The 27,022-nt window shown below is 39.9% G+C and overlaps 1 protein-coding gene across 2 annotated transcripts in view; it reads right to left on the bottom strand.

Moving 5' to 3' along the window:
* LOC307174044 (actin filament-associated protein 1-like 2) overlaps positions 1–27,022 on the bottom strand; it is an 85,304-nt gene that overhangs the window by 22,200 nt on the left and 36,082 nt on the right. For both annotated transcript variants that reach the window (XM_079897694.1, XM_079897695.1), the window contains exons 4-8: positions 15,557–15,653; positions 15,101–15,312; positions 7,508–7,684; positions 5,577–5,669; positions 5,130–5,223 (exon numbers count right to left, since the gene is read on the bottom strand). In XM_079897694.1, coding sequence (XP_079753820.1) covers positions 5,130–5,223; positions 5,577–5,669; positions 7,508–7,684; positions 15,101–15,312; positions 15,557–15,653 — 673 coding nt within the window. The remainder of the gene's footprint in view (positions 1–5,129; positions 5,224–5,576; positions 5,670–7,507; positions 7,685–15,100; positions 15,313–15,556; positions 15,654–27,022) is intronic.

Genomic DNA, 27,022 nt, shown 5'->3' with positions numbered 1-27,022 from the left:
ATGATAGCATACATTCAGTCTACTTTTTATGTAACAAACAAGTACACAGAAAAGTCTTAATGTATTTGCCCTATACTTGTTCTTATGATATACTTGATCTTTTGATTGACTTATTGAATTTGAATTATTTTAAAGTGCCCTTATTATGGATTTTTGAAAATTACCTTTCATGTAGTGTGTAACCTAGTGAATGAAAACATACTGCAAAGTTTTAAATCTGAAAGTGCAATGTACATAAAGTTATTGTCTTTCAAAAGTAAGAGTCAATGAAATTAATCGGTTTTCAAACGAGTCATAAGCCGTTTCGTTGTGATGTCAAGACGAAACATTAGCATATTGCCCGCCCACTTATTGTGCGTTTTTTTTTTTTTTTTACCTTATTGGAATCGAAACTTTGTATCAATAAGAATTGTTTAAGCCTCCTGTATGGAAGTAAAATAATGTCAAATGTTTTTGAAACAAAAAGCCTGTTGAATTGCACTACTTGAAAAAAAAATAGGCATTGCATTAACCATGCTTGCATTTTAATGCATTGTATTTTTAGGGCTTGCATTTTTATGGCCTGAAATTCAACATCATATTCACCTTTCATATTTCACTTCCAAAATATTCAAACTGTTTAAAAATACAACCTATAATATTCAACAGGCAATTTTCGGTCCATTTTATTTCACTTTGCAAATTCGCTTCCACAAATTCAGTGGTTCAAATTCGACAGTAAATTCAACGGAACTGCAGGAAAAGCAGTAGATTACCGAGCATACTCTCCATCTGCTGTTAGTCGACCTCACCAGCAGGTGGTGCAAAAGCGCGTATTGTGACGAAGACCAGCAACAGTTAGAACAAGTCATTCATTCATAAAACTCATTTACAGCAATGTAAGTGTATTTGTGATTATTATGAAGGCGGTTTTATGTTAAATTCAGTGTCTTCATGGTTACTTTCCCTGTGTAGCCTACAAGCATCTTTCTCTACCGTGAACAAGATTATAATGTTATTATAATCAGATATACAGGATATACAGATCAAATGTTAAATTTTTGAGGTTGACATATATTTCTCTTGGTTGTTTAGTGGCCTTAACTTTATATTGTGGCGATGTGCTGCATGCAAGCTATTAGGGTTTCCCTCAATACTTCAGGATTCCCCTGCTGGACATATAAAATGCTTAACGTAGCTTAATGGACTAATTACAGTGATATAAAAGACCAAACTCCCAGGCAAGCAGATGGAATCAGAATAACGCGCAAAGTTTAATGATGAGCATTTCCCAGTGATACATTGGCATAAAGTTGGCTTGACGTTGGACATTCGCACATTTAGGGACCGTCTCTAAAGTGTATACGACTTTGGTATACACGTTTCTAACTTCAATAGCATTTTCTAGAACGACTTACAGTCATAAAACCATAAAACCAACTGTAAATTGTTCATGTAGTGTCAGGCATAATGCGCACCCTTTGGATTTTTTATATTTATTCAAATAAATTAAAGTTTGCTATTGAAGTTAGAAACGTGTATGCCAATGTTGTATGCAAATTTTGAGACGGTCCCTAAATGTGCTAATGTCCAATGTCAAGCCAATTTTACATTTATTAGGCTGCATTTAGTCATTTATTTAGCAGACGCTTTTATCAATCCTAATTATAATCCTGTTCATGTAGGTAGAGAAAGCTGATGACATGTAGGCTACACAGGGAAAGTAACAATGAAGTTATTGAATGAAACATAAACACACCTTTTGTGTCTTTATCATCTTTTCAGCATATACTGACACAGATAATCATTTTCATTTTATGAATGAATGGCTTGCTCTAACTGTTGCTCTGTCTTCGTCAACAACAAGCGATTTTGCACCATCTGCTGGTGAGGTTGACTAACAGCAGATGGAGAGTATCTCGGTAATCTACTGCTTTTCCTGCAGTTCCTTTGAATTTACTGTCGAATTTGAATTAGTATAGTTTGAATATTTTGGAAGTGAAATATGAAAGGTGAATATGGATTATTGAATTTTTAATAATGAAAATGTGTTTGAAATGTTTTTAATTGAAATATTCACAGCTTAAATATTCAACCATGTTGAATTTCAGGCCATAAAAATGCAAGCCCTAAAAATACAATGCATTCAAATGCAAGCATGGTTAATGCAATGCCTATTTTTTTTTCAAGTAGTGCAATTCAACAGGCTTTTTGTTTCAAAAACATTTGACATTATTTTACTTCCATACTCCTGACTAGCACAACACATTGGCTCAACCAGTGATGTATGTTTGAGGTGGTTCTGTCTGTTTCCCAACCAACTGCAGATGGGGGGAGTGATCAGAAGAACATGCTTGAAAACAATTCAAACATTTTTTGTCATCCTGTTTGCTAGGGGTGCAGAAATTACACACTTTAGCATAAAATAAACGTCCGAGTCTATAATCAAAGTATGCTTGTACAAACACAAATAAACAAATAAACTTGTATGAAAGTTTCCCTTCCAAGTTGTTTGTGGAGACACGTGAAGTAGACATCTACATGTCTCTAATCAGTGAGCGCACGTTTCCAATAACAAAACATTAAAACATTACTCAGTGGTGAGTCGGTGCCACTTCTAAGTTTCAACTAAACTTTTGATCTTCCCCAAAATCGAATTAGCTTATTTCTTTTATAAAATAAATAGCTTTTCCTGTTTCCTTCATAAACAAATACATGCTCTGCTTACATAAATGCTGAGCCACTATCAGAAAGTTCACCCAAATATTTAAAACACTGCTGAGTTCACTGCTGTGGTTGTCACCCCAATGTCAAAGGTGACAATAAAATCTCACAGGAATCCATCCACAGACAATGACACAGTGTGGAAAACACCCAGCCTGTGTCCTGTACGGCATGCAGTGAATTTAGCCCCTAATGAATAACACCAAAACGAGTGAACAATGGCACAGTTGTGCTAATAGAAGGGTTAGCTCAGATGCAACGTATGCAGACCTTCTCCACATAATGGGTATAAAGCATATGTTATTGGTAGGCTTCTTTAATTAGAAACAGCATTAGGTTACGGAACGACAACAAAGAACTGTGGGAAATGCTGACATTAAACAATGAAATCAAAACCGACCCCATTTACATTCTTACACGATACAATTTTTACATGATAACAGTTTCATTTTCAAAAACTTGCACTTTGAAACCTGTTTCAAAATTTGCGTTCTCAGGCCACCAAAACGCCGTTGTCGTGTAAGTGAACGGCCATAACGCATTAAAGCTTTTCTCTTTTCAATTGAAAACGATGTTGTGTAAACGGCCCCTAAATTAATAACTAATGATTATTACAATGGAAATGAATCAACGCTGAACTTACCGGTACTTAAACCGGATAATGAATTTCTTCTAGAGCTGTTGTACAACCAAAACAATCTTTGTTGCATTAATTTCCTGTTATCATTGTAAAGCTTCTTTGCAACAATCTGTATTGTAAAAAGAGCTATATTAATAAAGGTGACTTGACTTGACTTGACATTTTCTGGTGAATGATTCATCAGTGCACTTTATTCAATTTTACATCAAAATGTAATAACACATCGCAACCTTGGTAGGCTGGCATGCATAAAGTCGTGATGTAACGGAAGTAGCGAAGATATTTTCTTCCTCAATGCGAAGTAAATCCGAATGAAACGGTTGTTGAATGAATGGGCAATCAAAATGTAATAACTTGACCCCCCTCTGAAACAACTTTCCTTTATGGCTGACATCACCAAGCCAAAGATTGTTTATTTACCAAGACAGTCCACTCATATTACTATAAATTGGAAAAATTGCAACACGCAATGTGGTGGAATAAGTCTTGCCTTCAAAATATAACAGTTAATCGCCAATTGGTAATGTCACTGCATCACAGCAGTGGCCATTAGAAGCTCAGGTTACCACAGAAGACAATATCCTGAGACAACCGCATTGGCTGAAATAACCTGAAATGTGCACTTTTTTAATGCTATTTGAGCATAAGAAACAATATTTATTAGACCGTTAATGTCATATTTCATTTCTGATTTGAAATATGATATATGTTAGTTCAGCTAACTGTTTTTGAGATCTCAGTATTTCTCCATTTAAGCAGGTAGGAGTTGGTTTTGAACGGCCGGAAAAGCTGCCCGGAAGTGTTGCAAATATGATCGCCAATTGATGTTCCTTGATAGGGACTTTCAAGGGCTGAAAGTGGGTACTTCTTTTGAATTAGTAATTACTTCTCGGCCTACTATATCCACCTTTTTCCTACAAGCCTACTGCGATTTGAATTATGGGAGGAACTTTGGGTTCGGGGAACTTCCACTCAAAAAGACTGAAACAAATCATTTCAAATAATAAGGTTATGCTACAATCCTTATCAGCCAGTTTGACTGAATGAGCTGTCAATTATCCTTCATGTTTTATTTTCAGACGTCAGAAGAACGTAACGCTTGGAATTTTAATGTGATATGGTATCACAAGAATATCTGTGGCATATCTTTTCCTCATGATTCTTTTCTTTTTTTTTTATTTGCATTCCGCTGAAAAAAGACAACATATACTGCGCATTTGTGGTCTGTTCTCCTGGTTTACTGTACGAAATATCCCATGTACAAATGATTTACCTGAATGCACTAACAATCTCTCGTTTTCTCCCCAAATCCTCATGTCTCTTTCCAGGTTTGTTTTCACATGAATGATTTAAAATATAATTGTCACCCCTTTTCACTTCTAATCCCTATTAGCAGTGTGTACTGGAATGCTTCTAAAGCAGGAAAATAGAATATTTTTTATCTGTCAAAATGACAGAAAGCACTTTGAAATATCACTCAATGCTAAAGTTAATGAACATTTTGGATTAAAGGCAACGTATGTTACATAATATAGACAAATATTACTTATATTTAACCCGTCCGTAATACTGCTGCAGAAAGAATCAAGCTTTTAGGGATATTCATAGTATCATAGTCATTTCTCATCTCACATACTGTTTTTGTGTGTGATTTTGGATGCAGAGAAGCTCTCTCATTTTTAAACCCTTTTCCTCCAAACACTTGGTTCCATTATGGTACGAAACACCCCCTTTTCATCATCCAACTAACTCCTGTGTGTGTCCAAACACAAGTGTGTCTGCTCACCTCTGTCTTTGTCTTTAATCTCCACACTGCTAATTGCAGACGGAAGACTTGAGATTTTCTCTTCATCCGAGTCTGTATGGAGGACAGTACTTGACTACAGCGAGAAAGAGAGATTGTAAGAACTCGCTAATTGACATAAGCAAGTACAACATATTCTCCAACACAGGTAAGTCAGTCCTTTATCTACAAATTGGCTTAAGATGGAACACAAGACTTTGCTAATCAGTTTAGTTCATGGCTCAAGCCAGCAGAACATTCATGAAAGAGACTCTGGAATGGACGTAAGGGAAAGGTCTCCAGATGAATAACCACCAAGCTAATTCAGTAACATCTCTTTCAGAGAAATGAAGTTATGCTGTTACTCTCTTGCTGTGTCCATCACATTGATAATGTCATTAACATAGAGAGCAGGAACTGGCATGGTGTCAGTGAGTATGTGTGATTTACCCTGCAAGAGTCCAGCCTCTCGCTCCTCAGGATGGATGAGGAGCTTTGGGATTCAGGCTCATAATAAGAGGAGCCGCTCACTTCTTCTATAATCTACAAATGAGGCAAACAGAAAACAAGTTAGTTAAAGTTACAGTTTAAAGTTGGCATAAAATGAAAACTCACCCTATGTATTTTCAAAATGCATCTAGTTGATCTTATTGTGAACAATTCATCCATGCATGTTTAATTTTTTAAAAACTTTTGACCTCGTAATGTTTAATCAAAACATCATAACTGGATCTTCCAATGAAATGACAGACATCTCTCTGGTGATGTATGCAGGGTCTGCAATCACTTCGTTTGCTTAAACCCCACCCTCACATTCATCTGCCTTCACTTTTGAGTGCAACGGCCACATCGCCCTACATTTGGTCTTTGGATGTACACTCACCGACCACTTTATTAGGTACACCTTGCTAGTACCGGGTTGGACCCCCTTTTGCCTTCAGAACTGCCTTAATTTTTCGTGGCATAGATTCAACAAAGTGCTGGAAATATTCCTCAGAGATTTTGGTCCATATTGGCATGACAGCATCACGCAGTTGCAGTAGATTTGTCGGCTGCACATCCATGACATGAATCTCCCGTTACACCACATACCAAAGGTGCTCTATTGGATTAAGATCTGGTGACTGTGGAGGCCATTTAAGTTTAGTGAATAATAATAATTTGTTACATTTATTTTGGGCTTTTCTCTGGACTCAAAGCTCTTTACATGGAAGGGGGGAATCTCCTCAACCACCACCAATGTGCTGCATACACCTGGATGATGCGATGGCAGCCATAGTGCACCAGAACTTCCACCACACACCAGTTTACTGGTGGAGAGGAGACAGAGTGAACTCATTGTCATGTTCAAGAAACTAGTTTAAGATGATTTGAGCTTTGTGACATGGCAGGTTATCCTGCAGGAAGCAGCTTTTAGAAGATAGGTACACTGTGGTTATCAAGGGATGGACATGATCAGCAACAATCCTAAGCTAGGCTGTGGCATTTAAAATTGGTACTAAAGGGGCCCAAAGTTTTCCAAGGAAATATCCCCCAAACCATTACACCACCAGCCTAAACCATTAATACAAGGCAGAATTAGTCCATGCTTTCATGTTGTTTAGGCCAAATTCTGACCCTACAATCTGAATGTTAAAGCAGAAATTGAGACTCAACAGACCAGGTGGCGTTTTTCCAATCTTTTATTGTCCTATTTTGATGAGCCTGTGCAAATTTTAGCCACGGTTTCCTGTTCTTGGCTGACAGGAGTGGCACCCAGTATGTGTCTTCTGATGCTGTAGCCAATCTGCTTCAAGATTCGACATGTTGTCTGTTCAGAGATGCTCTTCTGCAGACCTCAGTTGTAACGAGTGGCTATTTGAGTTACTGTTGCCTTTCTATCAGCTCGAACCAGTCTGGCCATTCTCCTCTGACCTCTGGCATCAACAAGGCCTTTTCACACACAGAACTGCCACCTACTGGTAAAGATATTTTATCTTTTCGGACCATTCTCTGTAAACCCTAGAGATAGTTGTTTGTGAAAATCCCAGTAGATCAGTTTCTGAAATACTCAGACCAGCCCATCTGCCACAAACAACCATTCAAAGTCACTTAAAGCCACATTCAAAGTCGCTTAAATCACCTTTCTTCCCCATTCTGATGCTCAGTTTTGAACTTCATCAGATCATCTTGACCATGTCTACATACCTAAATGCACTGAGTTGCTGCCATGTGATTAGATGATTAGATATTTGCGTTTACAAGCAGTTGAATCGGTGTACCTAATAAAGTGTCCGGTGAGTGTACGTCACAATATAGAGGAAAAGATCTGTCGTTACTTCTGTTTCATTGGAACTTTAAGTTTAATGAGAATGTAAGTCTAAGTTTAGACTTGGTCAGACCTTCCTCCACTCTTCGGCCTGCGTGCTGCTCTGGAAGCCCAAGATGACTGTGTCAGTACCGGCCACCACCTTCAGCTCGTGCTGCATCTTCTTGCTGTGTTTAGATTTGTAGACCGCGTAGCAACCCGTGAGGTTTACCTCCAGCAGAGGGTGTAAGTCTTTAGCACACTTAAAACACTGCCAGGGAAAAATGTATGTATTGAACAGTTACTAACAACATTCAGTTCTTTGTAAAGATGCAAAAAAAATAATGCAATGTTTTAAGACACTTAACTGCTTGTTATTTACAATTAAATGAGAATGTATTGTAGTTGCAATTAGTAGCAATTGTAAATGAAAATTTGTTGAACTCTAAAAGGCTTATTTGACCCACTTAACTAAGATTTACATAATGTACTTATGCTTAAAGTTAGCTTTAATAGTAAAGTTTAAGCTTTAATGTTAAACTACAAATATGCACTACACTTCAGAATATCTGACAGATGGATTCGACTAACTCTGGTTAGGTTAGTAACTTTTTCCGGTCAGAATCCGAAGTGCAGATCCTTGAACACTCTAATGGCTAATATTGCCCACAACACATTGCACGTTGGACGAGGATTCGAGAACTACAAACACAAGCAAAAAGTGTTAAAAAACGAGTCCGGAGCTTATGTAGAGAGGTTTACATAAAGGGGTTTGAGTGATTAATTATCAGTATCTAACCTGACGTAAAATGTATTTATTCAATGTTGTCCACATTATATTTCATCTGCAGCAGCATGCTGAACTTTTAAATGCATCATTATATTCAAATTGCAAACACATGAGGAGAGTCTCCGCATGAAACACCCACGACTGGCAGATCAATGTGCTACAACATTTCTCTCCGAAACGGTAGGAAATTAAATTAGATTGAATGGAGGATTTTAACTGTGACAAGATGATTGACAGGGCAGTTTATGGTGACAGGATGCACGCAACTAAGCGACAGAGCTGTCCATTAAAGATGACGAAGTAGTATGTCCCAAAGCTTGCCTACTCTTTTACTACACACTCAAAAGTATTAACTTTTTTTTTTCACAAAAAGAGTACATACTTTTAGGGCGTAGAATAAGTAGATGGACTAATGAAGATGGAGTCTTTATTAGTTATATGCTGCGTCACAATTCGCCCACTTATACTCCGTTCTCAGAGCTGGTGTTTTCAGCGCTGTCAAAATAAAAGTCCGGTGTGGCGTCCAAATAAAAGTTCCACTTTCAACACATCAGCCAAACAGAAAAACTTATCGGCCAATGCCAATACTTAAAAAATGCCAAATATCGGCAAATATATCAGCCATGGCGATATATCGGTCGACCACTAGTAATTTGTGGGTGGGACATGTCAATATTGTCCCCACCACTTTTCGAAACATCAGTTGACTAGCAGAATATTCATTTCATTTGTTAAATAATTGCCGATATGGTCCTGGAATGTGTTGTTTTTGAAATCATGCTGAGTGTTCGTTGTGTACGTTGTCGCTGTTATCAGACTCTCTATTCGTTTAGGTGAAATCACAAAACAAAATGCACACAAACATGTCACTGCTCTTGATATACAATCACTGATGAACATCTTTGGTTTTAATGAGAAGGAGAAAAAAACCTATACGAGGGCGGATTAGAACCTAGAACCTCTGATACGCTTAACAAAAGTTCTCTTACGAGAGGTTCTCTCGTATTGCGTAAGTTGCTTACGCTACGGGTAAAGTTGTCTTTTCTCGAGATCTGAAGCCAAAAATGTTCCTTAATTTTGTATTTATTGTCAACGCAGTGCGGCAGCCAGCAGACCATAGCAGGCTGTATAAGCGTGCTCATTGGCTGACCTGCGGCAACTGCAGCAGCCTATCGGTTAGCCCTGCGTGACGTCGCGCCCTTCACGCGTCACAGCCCGCCAGAATGGGTGTGGCTAGCATGTATAAAAGAGGGGCTCACAGGCTGGAAATCTGATTTTCATGTCTTCAGCGAAGCTCTACGCATCGCTGGATCTGGGGAGCCGCCGCCGTTGAAAAGAGCAACCAGCAAGCCCAGGAAGCATCTGAGGAAGCCGGCCGTCTTCGCCGCCTTCAGCCATCCGTGCCTGCTACGCTATCCTGGCGACAATATCCAATATCCTTTATTGCATATTGCTTATTGCTTTCTGTGTGTGTGCTCGCCACCGCGACACACACTTTCTAAAAGAGCGCGAGGCGTTTTTCTAAAAATGCCTCGCAATTTCCGTGGCTCTTGCGAGCCCCACTCAGCGACGGAGACCGCCACGTTATCTGCGCTCTCTGCCTGGGTCGAGACGGGCCGCGCAAGAAGAAGCACCGCCCGAAAACGCTCTCTCCCTCTGTTCGAGCCGCGCAAACTGCGCCGCTCACAAGGGATGACAGAAGCGGACGGTCACGGGGCTAGTTTTCTTTACGTTACAAGAAAGCTACCCTGCCCTCGCGCCCCGGTCGCGCGCGTCACTCCCGACGAAAGGAGGAAAGAGAGGCCGGACTATGCTCCATTTCTCACACTTTTTTTCAGTCCCCTCTCAAGTTCAGGCGACTGGAAATGTCTATATTGCAGTAAATGAGCCTGTCATAATACATGCACATCTGCAAACGAACGCCGACGCAAAACATGATGACGCCTCTTCCCGCTCTCTCTCCCTTTGTTTTGAACTGCGCAAACTGCGCCATTCACATGGGATGTCAGAAGCGGACGGTCACGGGGCTGGCTTCTTTATGTTACAAGCAAGCTAACCCGCCCTCGCACCTGTTCGCGTGCGTCACTCACCGGCGAAAAGAGGAAAGAGTGTTTTAGTCCCAGGCGGCTCGAAACATCAATATTGCAGTAAGCGAGCCTGTTATAGTACATGTACACCTGCAAATAAACGCCTACGCAAGTCATGTTGATGCTCTCTGGCTATTCGCCTATCACAAACTTTTTCCCGCGCTCTCTCCCTTTGTCTATGCCGCGCAAACTGCGCTGTTCACAAGGGAGGTCAGAGCGAACGGTCACGAGCAATGTTCAGCACCCTGCGTGCCTCACTCACCGGCGAAAGGAGGAGAGAGAGTGTTGTTAGTCCCACCGAGGCCGGACCAACCTCCACTTCTCACACATTTCTCAGTCCCCTCTCAAGTTCAGGCGGCTGGAAATATTAATATTGCAGTAAATGAGCCTGTTATAATACATGCACGCCTGCAAACAAACGCCGACACAGACATGATGACGCTCTTTATATGCTCACGCTGACCAAGAGCTTATGTGATTTCCCCTGTGGCTCAGTGGCAAAACCTTAGGCCTTCACGCCAGAGACCCGTGTTCGAATCCTGGCTCTGGCGGCAGATAAAAAGTTCTCCGAGTTCGCGGCCAGCTTTCTTACTTACAGAAAGCGAACCCGCCTCTCGCACCCTCGCGCGAGTATTATGAGCGTCTAAACATATGAGCCTTCAAAGCATTACTCTGTCAGTCCCTTTAGAAACCTGGCCCAGCTGCCCGCTGTACGCTTTCCCTCCGATCTCGCTGTTACCACAGGTAATCAAGAGGATCAGGGAAACGTGCCATTCAGTGCTCCTCATAGCCCCGCGATGGGAGAACCAGATTTGGTACCCAGAGCTTGTGAGGCTGTCGCACTCAGCCCCATGGCCGATCCCGGTGAGGAGAGATCTTCTCTCTCAAGCCGGTGGATCAATTTGGCATCCCCATCCAGAGCGCTGGTCTCTGCATGCGTGTAATAATCAACGGATACCCGTTGATCTGCCAGAAGGGGTCGTGAACACGATCACGCAGTCTAGAGCTCCTTCTACGAGAAGACTCTACGCGTCTAAATGGTCAGTGTTCTCCAAATGGTGCGCTACTAAGAGCCTGGATCCACGCACGTGTGGGGTTTCGTGGGTGCTCTCCTTCCTGCAAGAGCTGTTGGACAAGGGCAGGTCCCCTTCCACGCTCAAAGTGTATGTCGCCGCTATTGCAGCGTTCGCGGAGACGACGCGCAGCCGTGCGATAGGAAGGAACGAGCTCATCATCCGCTTCCTTAGAGGAGCCAGGAGGATGAACCCCCCGCGGCCACCTTCGGTTCCTATGTGGGATCTTTCTTTGGTCCTAGAGGCCCTGAAAGCTTTTCCCTTTGAGCCGTTAGAATCTGTGGATCTGAAATACCTCTCGCTCAAAACCGTTTTTCTGATAGCTCTGTTATCAGTGAAACATGTGGGGGACCTACACGCGCTATCCGTTAGCCCCACATGTCTCGAGTTTGGACCAAATGACTCCAAAGTCATCCTCAAACGAACGGTTACATCCCCAAGGCGATTGGCACTCCCTTTAGGGCGCAGATCATCTCCCTATTGGCTCTGCCAGCATCCGATTAGCGAGGACAGTGATAACCTGAGAGCTTACATCACACGCTCCGCCGCCTTCAGGCGTTCTGAGCAGCTCTTTGTTTCGTTTGGTGGGCGCACTAAAGGTCTCGCTGCCTCGAAACATAGCCTGTCCAGATGGATAGTGGACGCTATCGCAGCAGCTTATGCGTCCAAACACCTGCAGTGCCCTATGGGCATTAGAGCCCACTCCACTAGAGGCATGGCCTCATCGTGGGCTTGGTCCAGCGGGATTTCTATTCACGACATTTGTATGGCGGCAGGCTGGACCTCCCCCTCTACATTCGTGAGATTTTATAACCTGGAAGTTCCCGCCTTGCAGACTAAACTGTTATCAGTATGAGTGATATGTACATTCTGCCCATTTGTTCATGTGCAGACTACTCTCATGTACTGCTAGCTCTTCTGGTGAGCTGCATTAAAGGGTGAGATTCTCTATACACAGACCGGCGGAGCCGCTCTGTATTTTTCCCCGCTGTGCGCCTGTGCACTTGTGCTGGCCCGCGTTGCTGGCCACCTATTCTGCACACAGCTGCGCTAAGGGTTGATACTTTCTATACATAGACCGGCGGAGCCGCTCTTTATTCTCCCCATGATGTGCTTATGTACTGTACTGGCCCGCGCTGCTGGCCGCCTTTCCCCAAAAGTTTCACATAGACCGGCAGAGCCGCTCTGTGTTCCTATGAAGTGCTTATTACATGTGCTGGCCAGCGTTGCTGGCCGCCTGTTCCCGCATGTTGTGTTCCCCGGACTGTCCTGGGACTCATGCAGTGGATGCTCGGCGCGCACGGCGTTGACAAGGGGTTCCCGTAGTGTAAGCAACTTACGCAATACGAGAGAACCTCTCGTAAGAGAACGTACTCGGTTACCTAACGTAACCTCGGTTCTCTCTAGAAGAGGGAACGAGTATTGCGTAACCTGCCGTGTCGTGCCACGAGCTTATTCGCTTCAGTCTATGAAAACCAGATTTCCAGTCTGTGAGCCCCTCTTTTATACACGCTAGCCACACCCATTCTGGCGGGCTGTGACGCGTGAAGGGCGCGAAGCGCCCTCATTTGGCGTGACGTCACGCAGGGCTCACCGATAGGCTGCTGCAGTTGCCGCAGGTCAGCCAATGAGCACGCTTATACAGCCTGCTATGGTCTGCTGGCTGCCGCACTGCGTTGACAATAAATACAAAATTAAGGATAATTTTTGGCTTCAGATCTCGAGAAAAGACAACTTTACCCGTAGCGTAAGCAACTTACGCAATACTCGTTCCCTGTTCTAGAGAGAACCGAGGTTACGTTAGGTAACCGAGTACGTTCTACCACCAGACCATGAGGGCAAACAGGAAGTTAAAGCGTATTTATGTATTTATTCAAACTCGGGAGTAATTGCATTGTTTTAGCAACCCAAACCCCTTATATTAAAATAAGGTTTAATAAGCATTTATCAACAGTGATGCTGTATGATAATTTCATTAATTTTGACCGCAAAATCTATTCTGTATTTTTACAGTTTTTGTTTGCAATTTTGTGAAATGGCTGTAATTTAACTGAATCCATTTGGAAACTTTGCTGCCAGACTTTTTACAGTTTTTATTTTTTACAGTGTGGATTAAAAATATGGATTTCTTGATTTTAATCGATTCTCATTTTGAAGAACCGATAACAATTCTCATACAATTGTAGCGTACCTCCTATCCAAAAAATCGCAAAAAGCTTTGTGCTTTGTTACTTCTGATATGAAACAAAGTCACAGCTTTCAAATTCTGTCAATTTTATTAATAAATTCAAACAATAAATACCGTTTTGGAGCTCTTTAATGTGGCGCAACAGATCACTCTAGCGCCTCAGTTCAAGTGATGCGGCAGTGCGAAGCTCACGTGAGCTTCACCATCTCTTTCACATTACTACTAGTTACAGCATGAAATAAACAAGAATGAACATCAGAAGGTATGTTGAAAGATACAGTACAACTTACTAAAATCCGTATATAGTCACATGTAATTGCTCAATCAGTGTTTTAACTGGCGAAAGACGTCAATAATTGCTTACGGCTTGAAAACAATGTCATGTAATGTTATATTTACCTCAGAAAAGCCTTTTAAAACTCATTAGTCAGCTAAAAAATGTACTCTATATTAACTATATTGCATGTTCATTGTATTTTTACTAAACCTGTTCTTCGATATCTAATGTATTTTTGAATAAATCCATCATGTTTTTATGACAGACACCATTTAAATGTTTATATTAAAAAATATATATAATAAGTAAAAAATTATAAAACATAATTAAAGGGATAGTTTGGCCAAAAATGATATTTAACCCATGATTTACTCACCCTCAAGCCGTTCGAGATGCATATGTCAATCTTTTTTCAGACGAACACATTTTCAGTTATTTTAGAAAATGTCTTAGATCTTTCAGTGGTTATAATGTGAAGTTATGGGGTCCACCTCCTTCAAGTCCCAAAATGTGCATGCATCCTTCACAAAAGTAATCCATCCGGCTCCAGGGGGATAAACGAAGGCCTTCTGAGGGTAATCTGTGCGGTTTTGTCGTAAAAATATACATATTTAAAACTTTATAAATGAAAATATCTTGCTTCCGGCAACGGTCGACGCGCGTTCATGGCAGATGGATGCTGGCGTATGACGTAGGACGTAGCGTTTGATTTAGCTGTACTTCGTTCTACGTCACGACGCTTCCTACGCTACGTCCTACGTCATACACCGGCATCCATCTCCCGTGAACGCGCGTCGACCGTTGCCGGAAGCAAGATATTTTCATTTATAAAGTTTTAAATATGTATATTTTTACGACAAAACCGCACGGATTACCCTCAGAAGGCCTTCGTTTATCCCCCTGGAGCCGGATGGATTACTTTTGTGAAGGATGCATGCACATTTTGGGACTTGAAGGAGGTGGACCCCATAGCTTCACATTATAACCACTGAAAGATTTTAACCACATTTTCTAAAATAACTGAAAATGTGTTCGTCTGAAAAATGATTGACACATGCATCTCGAACGGCTTGAGGGTGAGTAAATCATAAATCATTACAATGTTATTATTATACAAATTTCCTTATGTGCAATTAGCGTATTAATTAGTATGAAGCCTAAAATCAGTTAATTTTAACCTTGAGAGATCAGATGCTTGGGTTAACAAAATAGCAAAGCAGTTTGGAATAGAGGCATATTTTTAAATATATGAAACCTGACTGAGGCTCTTACCAATAGTGAATCGTGCTTAATAATGAAGAGCTGGCGGGTCCACTGACCCAACCACTTCTTCCTCCAAAGGTATCCGCAAATGCGTGACTCTGGCACGGGTCTTAAGCAGGGTTGAGAGGAGCTCCACTGGATGTAGTGAGCTCTGTCCTTCACAAACTCGTCCTCCTCTTCACCGTACGACTCGTAGTGACTGCTGTCTGAGTCCACTTTATCTGAGGCAAAGATGGGGATTTTAGCATTACAAAGTTTTTAATCTCACACGTGTCAGTTGTTTTATTAAACTGTTGTCTCTTGTACCATGTAAGAAAGTAAGTCATGCAGGTTTGGAATGACATGAAGGTAAGTAAATGACAACTATCACTTTAAAAATGAACCGCTATAGCAGCTGCTTTAAATTTGTGATATTCATTGTAATATTCAGCTATTTGTCTTATAGTGGTCGGCTGCCACACTGACCTGTAGTCTGACTGGCCGGGACAAACGGTTCTGCCTCCTCGTAACAGTCATCCTCCTCTAAACACGGGGGGTGTTGGGGGACAGCAGAACTCATAGACTGAAGACACACACACACAAAGAAAAGCACATGGTCAGGACGATCTCCTGAAGTTCAAAATGAGCATCCGAATGGGGAATAAATGTAATTTAAGTGACATATTGTGGCATGGTTGTTGGTGCCAGACGGGCTGGTCTGAATATTTACCAGTAGACTGGTAGGGTTAGGGTTTGAATAAGTTGACAAGTTTCAAATTTATTTATTGCCAGTTCAATGACTGTTAGGGGACCATTACAATAAAGTGTTAGCAGATATTAAGCAAACAGTATACTAATACTCTAATGAGAATCAGTTGACATACTGTAGGTGCACCGTTACTTAAAGTCAACAGAATGTTCAAAAGGGACCATCAAAATAAAGTGTTACCAACTATACATATCTATCTATCTATCTATCTATCTATCTATCTATCTATATCTATATCTATATATAGCGGCAAAGCCACAGTGAAGACCACACAACCAAAATCTGGACCCTGATCAATCACAACTCACATGAGCTGCTCACGGCAACCACAAAGCTATAAATGACAACAACACAGCTGGCCAGAGTGATCACCTGAATGTGCACATGAGAGGCACTGTATCTGAGGTTTACAGAAAGGAAAACAAAATTGAGCTGAAACATATGGAGCTTAAATCCCAGAATTTAAGTACAGCTCTGCATTTAAAAGAAGAGAAAGAGAGAGACTATGCTTTTAGTTGTACTAAGGGTCAGTCAGTCCACAGTTTTTATGAGAGCATGGTGCAGACTGTTCAAGAGGAGCACAGCTGAAGGACAATGGCTGTGGTCTGCAATGGGGTCAGTAATTTGTAGTCGGACATTGAGGGCAAATCAGTGGCACTGAAACAAAGCCTTCTGGGAGTTGAAAACAAAAAGGCAAAAGTAGACAGAATTTTTAAGGTCTTAAGTCCTCTAGTTTTCAAGTTGACTTAATTCCCATGTGCCCTAACTTTATATTTTTCAAGATTCAATAAGAGTTTTCCTTAGGACATGCATTGCTATAACCTCCAAAACTAAAGAAAATAACAAAAAAGAAAAGTGAAGTGTACTTACAATATAAGCATTTTTAAAACACAATTTTAAAATTGCTTGTAACCTGCAGAAAATTAACATCATCAAAAGACTAAAACGGACTGACTTGAAGCAAGTGGGTTAATTTACTTTTTTATATCTCATCTTCATTTTTGTGTCTCTATGTTGGAATGTGGATGTGTGACTCAAGAATTTCAGAATCTTTAATTACAAGCGTTTCTTCTGTTTTATCTCTTGCATATTTTCATTCTTTCTGTTTACCCCCTCACGCTCTTGGGGGAGGCGTGGTGGAGTTTGAGAGCACAGCGTGTACAGCTCTGGGGATCAGATACATATCTGTGAATGAAAGATGAAAGGGTTTTTTGTGTGTTCACGTGTATGTTAGAGAACAGGAGATAGAGGCCCAGAAAGAAATATGTTAAATTGGAAAACAAGTAAGAACTTAAGTGCCAAAAGCTAATGGATCAAAAACGATGAGAACCAAGTACGTAGCTAATTTTGACTTTAAAGAGTGAGTAAACAACTATTCCCTGAAAATCCATCATTGTAGATTGTGTGCAAAATGTGTACAGTACGTTTGGAGTAGTAGAAAAAACAACAACAAAAACACTTTTATGATGAGTAGTGGAAGCAGAAGGGGTCCTGAATGCTCACTAAGCCTGTAAACATTTACTGCACATTCCATATTTACCTCCTTTAATTTGAACAACTCTAAAGAACTTAATTAAATGGAAATAGCTTCTACTGTTATCACACAAGCAAACACACATTAAAACATGCAGGTAATTTTAACCCTTTCAAATTGAGCTTATGTTACCTCATGAAGCACAAGATAAACCAATCTAAGCCTGTAAAACACCTCACCTCTTACTAACCCACATAGACACACACCAACTCATCTTACGTAAGGATTACTGAAAGAATGACACACAACTAACACATGACCCGTACCTCGGAGGCCCTCTAAAGAGTGCTAAGAAAGACCTATTAACTTATGTTGTAGTCAATGTATGCTTTTCCCTGTGGGCTTTTTTGTTTTTCTATGCATTACCATAGAAATAGGTATGGTATTACCTAAACATTCATTAATCTAAATGTACAAGTACAACTACTGTACGTATCCCCCCCCCCCCCCTCCCCTACAGTAGTTGTACTTATACATTTAGATTAATGAATGTTTATAACACTGTAATAATTTAATAACACTGTTAAATGTAATCTTTAGCATATTTCTAAATACATAATCATTTTTCATACTGTACATTACACTATTGTCACAATTATGTTCAGTTTGAGTTTGTTTTCTCTTTTCTTTCTCCCTGCCTGTCAGTTTTGTTATTAGTCACTATGGTTACATTTGATTTGTCATTCTGTTCAGCTGTGCGTGATTAATTACCTTTATTTGTCTCTTGTATTTAAGCTTCATGTTTCTGTTCTTAGTTGTCCTGTCTCGTCAATGTTTAGCGGTTATTGCTTTGCCAACAGTACCTTCATCTTTGTTACTCTATGTGGATTATTAATTAAAGACTTTCATCATCTCATCATCTTGGAGATGCCAATATTTGTAAAAATCTGTGTTTTCAAGACAAAAATTTTGTTACTACAGAAAACACTATTATGTTCCAAAAAGCTGTGTACAAGTAAAGATACACAATGTATCCTTTCATTTAAGCCCAAAATGAAAGGATTGTTGCTTTTGAAATCTAATAATTTTAGCTCATTTTCATAAATGGTGCCAATAATTTTGGTATTAAGAAAATAGGGTAAGGAAAAGTAAATATGATCACAGTAGATTTTATGCTAACTTCAAGAGCTACTCTGTAAATGATTAACAAATAAGGATAAATCAAGACTTTGATTTTTTTTTTCTGGTCATTATCAGTACATACTCTAAGCCCCCTCACACGCCCAGTGGCCGTAACATTGAAATCATCCATAGATGCCCAATCTGTGGGCTCAATGTTCACATGCTTACAGGACTGAGACCATCTGGTTGGCATGGAAACCCTAAGGTTTTGGCGCACACTTGGCTGGTGACCTCATCGCTCCCACACCTCCCAGGAGATCCTCCTTGCACCATCCGACTTCCTTCCCCTCTGAGCGGTTGTCCTATCAGTCCATCTCTCTATCACTCCATCATTGTCCTCTATCACGTAGACAGCAATAATTATCCTCCCAAAGTCCACTTCCTCCCTTCTTCTTCCCTTCTAGCCAATCACATTGCAGAGTTGGGTCACCGAGATGGGCCTCTCATTTAAACATGGCATTTCCTGTTAAAGATACGGCCCGTCCCCCTCACTTCCTCCCCTTCAATCTTTTTCAAACAAGCTTTTGATTTTGCTCAGAGTTCTGGAATTAGGTGAACTTCCTATTGCACTTAATTGCTGTGATCTAGAAATGTCCACACTGGGCTGTTAGAAGAAAACAGTAGAGAGAATAAAGTGATGTCATTAGAGGAACATTTCACCAAAAAATGAAAATTGCCATTATTTGCTCTCCCTCAAGACATTTCAAACCTGCCTGCTGTTATTTTGTCAGTGAAATAAAAAGTGAGAAATTATAAAGAATCTTAACGCATCACATTTAGCATAAAATTACATTTCATAGTCATCATGGTTGTCAAGAAATAAAAAAAAAGGAGGAAAAGAGGGGGGGGGGGCATCTTTGGGTCCCAACTTTTTTGGAGTGTGTTGCAGCCATCAAAATCAAAATGTGCTTCTATTTACAAAATACACTTTAGTTGGTCAGTGAAAACTTTGAAAACCTTTTCTTTGTACTTTTGTCATTTAAAGAATTAACAAATCACAGATTCTTGCTTTTATTGCATTTTACTGCATTATTTGGATTTGTATTATGCACTGTGCACGTTTGTGATGACGTAAGATGACAACAATCGCACTCGGATTCAGACTGTAGCAAATGTGCCAATGTGAAAGCCCCCTTAATTAAAACTAAATCCATATAATGATCGCTTGATGGGAATCCCTAAAATGTTCTATATATGAAGCGCCTTACAGTACTCTTTAAGTGTCTAACCCTAACACTAACTTTAAGGGACAGGCACATGGACAGGTAATGTCCAAATAAGGGTGCATCCATTTGTTATTTTAATAAATATACACTGAATATGTTATGATTGCATAGTGTTTTATAATGTACACAAATACACTGAGGTCCAAATAATATCTGTATAAATCAGGGTTATTATCTAAACTAAATCTTACTAAAGCCATAAAAATTACTTGAAGCAAAATATGTTAAATGGACAACAACTTATTTTTAATTCAGCTAGTTGTAAGGCAATATTTCTAAATAAATAAATAAAATCTAATTCATATTAACAACAACTATAATAGTATATCAATGATACACTGGTGTAACTATCATCAAACACTACTTACATTTCTATAGGAATCTAAGCAATGGGGAATTTCAAGTGAGGGCAGAAGATTTCCGCACACAGATTTCACTGTTGGTCACACAAATGTTCTGCTTTTAAAAAAAAGAAAGCTGCTTGGGTTGAAAATTACTTCAGTGTGAGTTGTGCTTCATGCATCGCTACACTATCAACAATAGACAACTGGACATTTGTTACTCTCAAAATGTCACAAAAATGTTGCTAATGTGACACACCTTAAAGGTCCCATGGCATGAAAATGTCACTTTATGAGGTTTTTTAACATTACTATGAGTTCCCCTAGCCTGCCTATGGTCCCCCAGTGGCTAGAAATGGCGATAGGTGTAAACCAAGCCCTGGGTCTCCTGCTCTGCCTTTGAGAAAATGAAAGCTCAGATGGGCCAATCTGGAATCTTCCCTATATGTCATCATACGGGGAAAGGTTACCTCCCCTTTCTCTGCTTTGCCCGCCCAGAGAATTTGGCCCGTCCATAAGAAAATGAGCTACGACAGTGCAAGCGCGAAATTGTTTTTTCCTCGAGAGACATCATGTCTTGCAAACGAGCGAAGCATAGTAGAAGCATGGCCAACAACGTAGGCTAGCGTTAGCTACATGATAATAACTGTAACAGCATACATAAACAAATCAACTAAAGTACCGTATCCAGACACAATATTTTAAACTAACCATTCGGAGACCTCCTGGTGTAGCCGCTGAGATGCAACTTCTTCAGGTGCTTCTCCATCCGGATCAGATTCTGGGTCAAACTGGAAAGCTTGAACGACTGCGTGTCTACGAGCCATTGCGATACATCCACCGCAAGCTGGTCAAGGCCACACCCCCACCCTCCACCTTGTCCCGCCTCTCTCCTCATCATTAGCATTTAAAGCTAAAGACACAGAAATGGCACATCCTAAGGAAAGCTCGATGTGGGACTGGCTTGTAGTGGCTGTAATTCTGCACCAAGGCTGAATTTCGGGAAAGAGACTTCAGATACAGTATTAGGGGACCACTAAGGCCTATATAAAAGCATCCAAAAAGCAGCATGTCATAGGACCTTTAACTGCTCTATCTTCTAAAGAGCCATGAGTGAGTTTTCATAGCGGTTCTTCTTCCAGCTCTGCTCTTCTCTTTTAGTACTTCCCGTCCCTGTTTATATGTGACTGCCCACTTGAAAGACCTTGGTTACGAGGCAAGATTTGACCTCTGACCTCATGCCCTGCACAACCCTTGGGTGAGATGAAGGGGCAAGACCACAGTGAGGCTACGCTGAAGCTGGGAGATGCTCATCAGGTGGCCACAACACAAGCTTTGGTCCAACCCCGACGCTCTGGGCCTCGTAACCACTAGTGTGCAGCCTGCCCATCTGCCCTGTTATTATGGCCATAGAGCTAGTGTCTCTTAAAATACACATCACAGTGCAAGTACACACTGTAATGAGCCCTGGTGTATACATTACAACACCATCAAACACTAGTGTACTCTAAAATACACATCACGGCACATACACACACCATTATGTTTTTAGGGTATTCATTGCATTATACATCTATATCCCTTACATACTGTATGTCTATGTCAAACATATTGAGGCACACCACACATAACAGTTGGGAACATTGCCCCGGGCCTCGTCACAGGAAGGGACCACTAAGGACCTCAAAAGTACAGGGTACTTATTGGGCCGGGGAAAAGCATTACAATTTAATCCCAGGCCCCATTAATTTTACCATGCTCTAAAAATACTTCAAAAGTGACAGTAAATACATTTATAATGTTACAAAAGATTTATATTTAAAATAAATTCTGTTCTTTTGAAAGTTCTATTCATCAAAAAATCCTGTAAAAAAAAAAAAAAACGACCATTTCCACAAAAATATCAATCAGCATATTTGTTTTCAACATTGATAATAATAAGAAATGTTTTTTGAGCAGCAAATCAGCATATTAAAATTATTTCTGAAGTAATGGCTGATGAAAACTCAGCTTTGCCATCACAGGAATATATTTTAAATTGTAATTATTTAAAATTGTATTGTTTTTACTGTATCAAAAAAATACAGCCTTGTTGAGTATAAGAGACTTCTTTCAAAAAAAAAAAAAAAAAATCCGATCCCAAACTTTTGATTTGTACATTTTCCCTTATTTATTTATATAGAAATTATATATATATTTTGTCTATATATATATATAGACAATATATATTGTCCCTTTAAAAAAAAGATTTAGTTGCTTTTTGCTAATATATATATATATATATATATATTGCTAAATATTATTTTATTATCATTTTAATCCAAATACATTTTTTCCTCATGAAAAGTTTTTTTAATGACTGATACTTTTAAAATCAGTTTAAAAGTGTGCACATCATATCAGTAACCTAAAAAAAGTTGATTTATTTTACAAGTAGCGGGTCGCCTCGGGGGGGGGGCTGATATGTTCAGATCACACGACCAGTCAAAGTCCAAGAACACTGTCATATTGGCTAAAGCAACAAACAAGAAATTACAGAGTGACCGTTAATTTCAAGTGTAAAAATTATCTATTGAGGTAAAAGCTGTAGATGCTGGTTGCGACAGTACTAATTAACTAAAGTCTGTTTTCTTAATTTTTTAAAACTATGTATGATGCTGCAATTTGTAATAAAGTTAAAATAAAATTAAATAAAGTTTGCACACAAAACAATCCCCTACTCTTACAACAAATTAATTTCACTCATAATTTGGAGGTGGATTCTGTCCTTGAAGTACTGCTATCGTTGTTTTTTAACCATGAATCACTCAGGGGGATGCACTGGAATGTTATTTTTGATTTCTTGTGAATCTGAATTACATTTGTAACGGTCTCAATCTGTTTTCTGTTTTGTTTTGGTTTTGGTTTTCATTCTGTTCCCTCTTACAGTTTGCCTGAGTTCTGTTTGCCTGTTAATTTCCCTAGTTACTTATTAGTTCCACATCTGTTTCTAATTCTGTTACACTGTAAAACCCAACAAGTTAAGCTAACTCATTTCATTTGAGGAAACCGATTGCCTCAATTCAATTAAGTTTATAAAAACAATAGTTATGAGTACTCTGAACTTATTTTAATTGAGTCCACTAAAACAATAATATTTCTTACTACACAATTAAACTTTACACTGCATTTAAATACTTTATATAGCTGAAACTTCACTTTATTGAGTAAAAACAGTGAAATGACAAACTTTAAATGAACTCAGAGCACTTGCAGTTACTGTTAGCTCACAATGTCACACACAAAGTCAAATTCAATAAGTTAAGCTAACTTATTACATTTGAGGACACTGATTGTCTTAATTCTTTTAATTTTAAAAACCAATAGTTATGAGTACTCTGCAATTATTTCAGTTGAATTTACTAAAAGTAGATATACATTGCAGTCAAGAAATTAAGTGATTAATTAAGTGATTATTGAGCATTAGTGATTAACACCTGCTGTTAACAAGCAGAATCAATGAAGGAAAGAGAAACAAAAGAACTACAACTGACTTCCAACCACAACCTTAGATGAAATCAACTCAAGATAAAAGACGTTTAAATCTCTAAAGATCTCAGGAGAGGAGGATTAAACCACTACACAAACAGCATTACCAGCTTCACTTATTACTAAACAGTTTGACTTTTGTCATGCGTCTACAGAAGTTGTTATTGAGAATGAACAGAGGGTTAGATGCTAATGATTTATTGAGTTTCATTTAAAGACACCATGATAGTGATCAGTGTTTGCTTTAGTTGGGCTCTTGACCCTTGACTTTATAACACCAGTTTTTCCTCTGGCTGCTGTAACTGAGTGTTTATAAAACAAATTTGTTATGGCACATACGCCAAAAGAAAATATGAGCATGTGGTTGTGTTTAGATGATAAAAATCATAATTTAGTGACTTGATTCTCTGATCTTTTCCAGAGCCTAATCTCTTATTAGACAGGTGATGTATTACTTGTATTATTCATTATAATAGAACTGATTCTGCTGTAAGGCCCATTGTTGTGACAATCAGATTTTAAAAACCTCTATGGTATCATGCTGACTTACACAGTAATCAAGAATCAGCATATGAATCTCAACAATGGTGACCATTAAAAAATTATTTATGCCGCAATGCATGCTGGGAACCATGGATAAGTTTTGTATTATGCTAGTACCCAGCATGCACTGCAGCATGAATCATTTTTTAATGGTCACCATTGTTGAGATTAATATGCTGATTCTTGATGTCTGTGTGAGTCTTAGTAATGCAATACCTTTTCTGTGAAACTTTTTGTGCACAACTATTTGTAAAATCCTTCATATTATCTGATGGTCACAACATGGCTAGCTCTTATGCTGTAGAATCACAGTTTTGAGTAAAACTAATATGTTTAAAGTAGGCTTAAATGAAACACAAATCATCAACTTCTAGACCTTTGTTCATTCTAATAAGAACTTCTGTAGACGAATGGCAGTAATAAAGTCAAAGTGGTTAATAATAAGTAAAGCTTGTAATGCTGTTCGTGGAGTTGTTTAATCCTCCTCTGCTGAGATCTTGAGATATTTAATGTCTTCTTTTACCTCCAGTTGATTTTGCTGTGGCTGGAAGTCAGTTGTAGTTCTTGTGTTTCTCTTTCCTTCAGTGATTCTGCTTGTTAACAGCAGGTGCTCATCACTAATGCCCAATCATCACTTAATTAATCACTTAATTATACAATTATCATTCTGGGATCTAGAAATGTTCTATAATTCATTCAGTTTGAGTTCTGTTTCAGTCATTCAAGTTTCGGTAATATTTGAGTGCTGTGAACTCAATTTTATTTAGTACATATTACTGTTAGGTTTTACAGTGTAATTACCTTTCACGTTTTTTTTTGAGTTAACGTGGTTGTGTATTTCTGTGATATATCCTGAGTGTTAGTATTGTTAAATAAAGTGTTTCTTTGGATCTCCTACGTTGTGCGCTTACTACCAGTACATGACATCATTATAATGCATTTCTGGAATTCTCCACTGTGATTCAAATATCCCCACATACACATAAAACAGCTTTTAATGTCTGGCAGAGGGTGTCCATTTAGACAATGTTGGCATATGTCACAACGTTGATTTGCATAGTAAAACAACATATGAGATAAAATATTTCTAAATTTGTAATAATATAAAGTTACCTCAGGCTGATAAAAGACAAGCATATGACTTGACACTAATAAATCTTTTGCTGTTGGACAATAACTCTTTCATTCACCAAGGCCAGTAGTTGGCTGCTTGTGAATGAGACTTCAAAGTTACATTGAAACTACATTATCATAGATTCTATGAATCTATGATAAATGAATAGTTCCAGTCCTGGATGCTGGTTGATCCATACAGTGTTTCATCAGTGTTATATTAAATGATAAAGTAACAGGTTAGACTCCTCCTCACCATTAAATGCTAGAATGAGATAGGCTAGTACAGCAAGTCTGTATGACTACATCATAAATCTTTGTACCCTTATAGTGACAGTTGGAAAATACTATTAAAATGAATTTAGGAAATATGAAATATTAAAAATAGTTATATTAACTGACCTTTCCATTAATACAATACAGTGAATGACAACTGGTCTCCCAGTGGTTTACATTATGAACAATTTAGCATTATATGATTGATTTACAACAAAACATAATGCCACGATCCTCAGTCACCAGACCAGTCACTTCTGCACTACATTTCCCATGGTCCTTCCTGCCTCCCACCTGCGCATTCTCCTCAATCATCCACAACTGCCATCAATCACCTTCATCAGCTCCACACCATTTAAGCCTACTTCACACACAGCATCTGGCTTCATTACTCTACCCTGAACACGTACATGAACCCAACTACCAACCTGTGGATACTTACCTGTGTGATTCCATCTCGAACTGTCCAGTCTTCTGTCTTCCTCAGTCCTCAGTGATCATCTCATCTTCAATCCAGCCAGCCTACAAGTCACCTGTCATCTCTGCCTGCAAACAAACATTACCCTGGCAGTATCTTCTCAACTATCTACTTTCCAGTTATCTACTATCTACTTTTCCTCCTCTGGGACACCTCTGGGCTGAACCGGAGAGATTCTATCATCCACTGTCTGGAGATTGTCTACCTCAGGTCCAGAACACAACCGGACACAGAGCCCATTCCATTACCATCGACCACGGAGGAAACGTGTGAGCCCCCCGCAGACGGAGAGCTACCACCCGCCGCGATGCTTCAGCCAGTGCCAGAAGATAAGAGGTCAGCATGGACCCTGGTGTATTTTTCATCGCTGTTTCTAGACAGCACAGACACCTGCATGGACAATGTATTGTTACCTTCGACCCTGTCTAGCCTTCATCTGTCTCTTGCTCAGCCAGTCCTCCAGCCCCGCCTCTACTGGAGGTTGTCAGCCCTTCGCCATCTCCTGCAATGCCAAGCACTTCGGTCGAGCTTCAGGTCCTGCAACCACCATCAACGCCTGAGCTGATAGATCCAGTGGCTCCGCCTCCGGCCTCAGATAGTCTCGGCCCGTCGACCTGTCGGCTCTACTTTGGCTCCTCCCACCTTCGGCTCCGCCAGACACCCTAGGGCCTAGGCCTTTTGACTCCCCCGGGTTCACCTCTGCCATAGACTTGCGGATGTTCCGCTATGCTCAGTTCCTCTACTCCCATGGCTGCAGCAGGCTCCTCCTTCCCCTCGGGTATGCCTCGGTCCTTCATCACACTGGCATCGCCTCAGTCCTTGGGCAGTCTGACTCCTCAGACGATTGTCGCTTAGGCCTCCTGTGCCAGTCTCCTTCTCCATCGGCTCTCCATCTGCGCCCTGGGATCCACCTAGGGCTGTTGGCTCTGGGTCTGTGCCAGACAACTATCATCATTGCCGCCAGGGTTTCGTCGTCAGACTGTCACCATTCCTCCACCTGCGATCACCATCCCTTCGCCTAC

The sequence above is a fragment of the Squalius cephalus genome (genome assembly GCF_949319135.1).
Source record: "Squalius cephalus genome assembly, chromosome: 16".
NCBI lineage: Eukaryota > Metazoa > Chordata > Actinopteri > Cypriniformes > Leuciscidae > Squalius > Squalius cephalus.
Note: the sequence above shows the minus strand (reverse complement) of the source record. Positions and strands in the feature narration are given on the sequence as shown.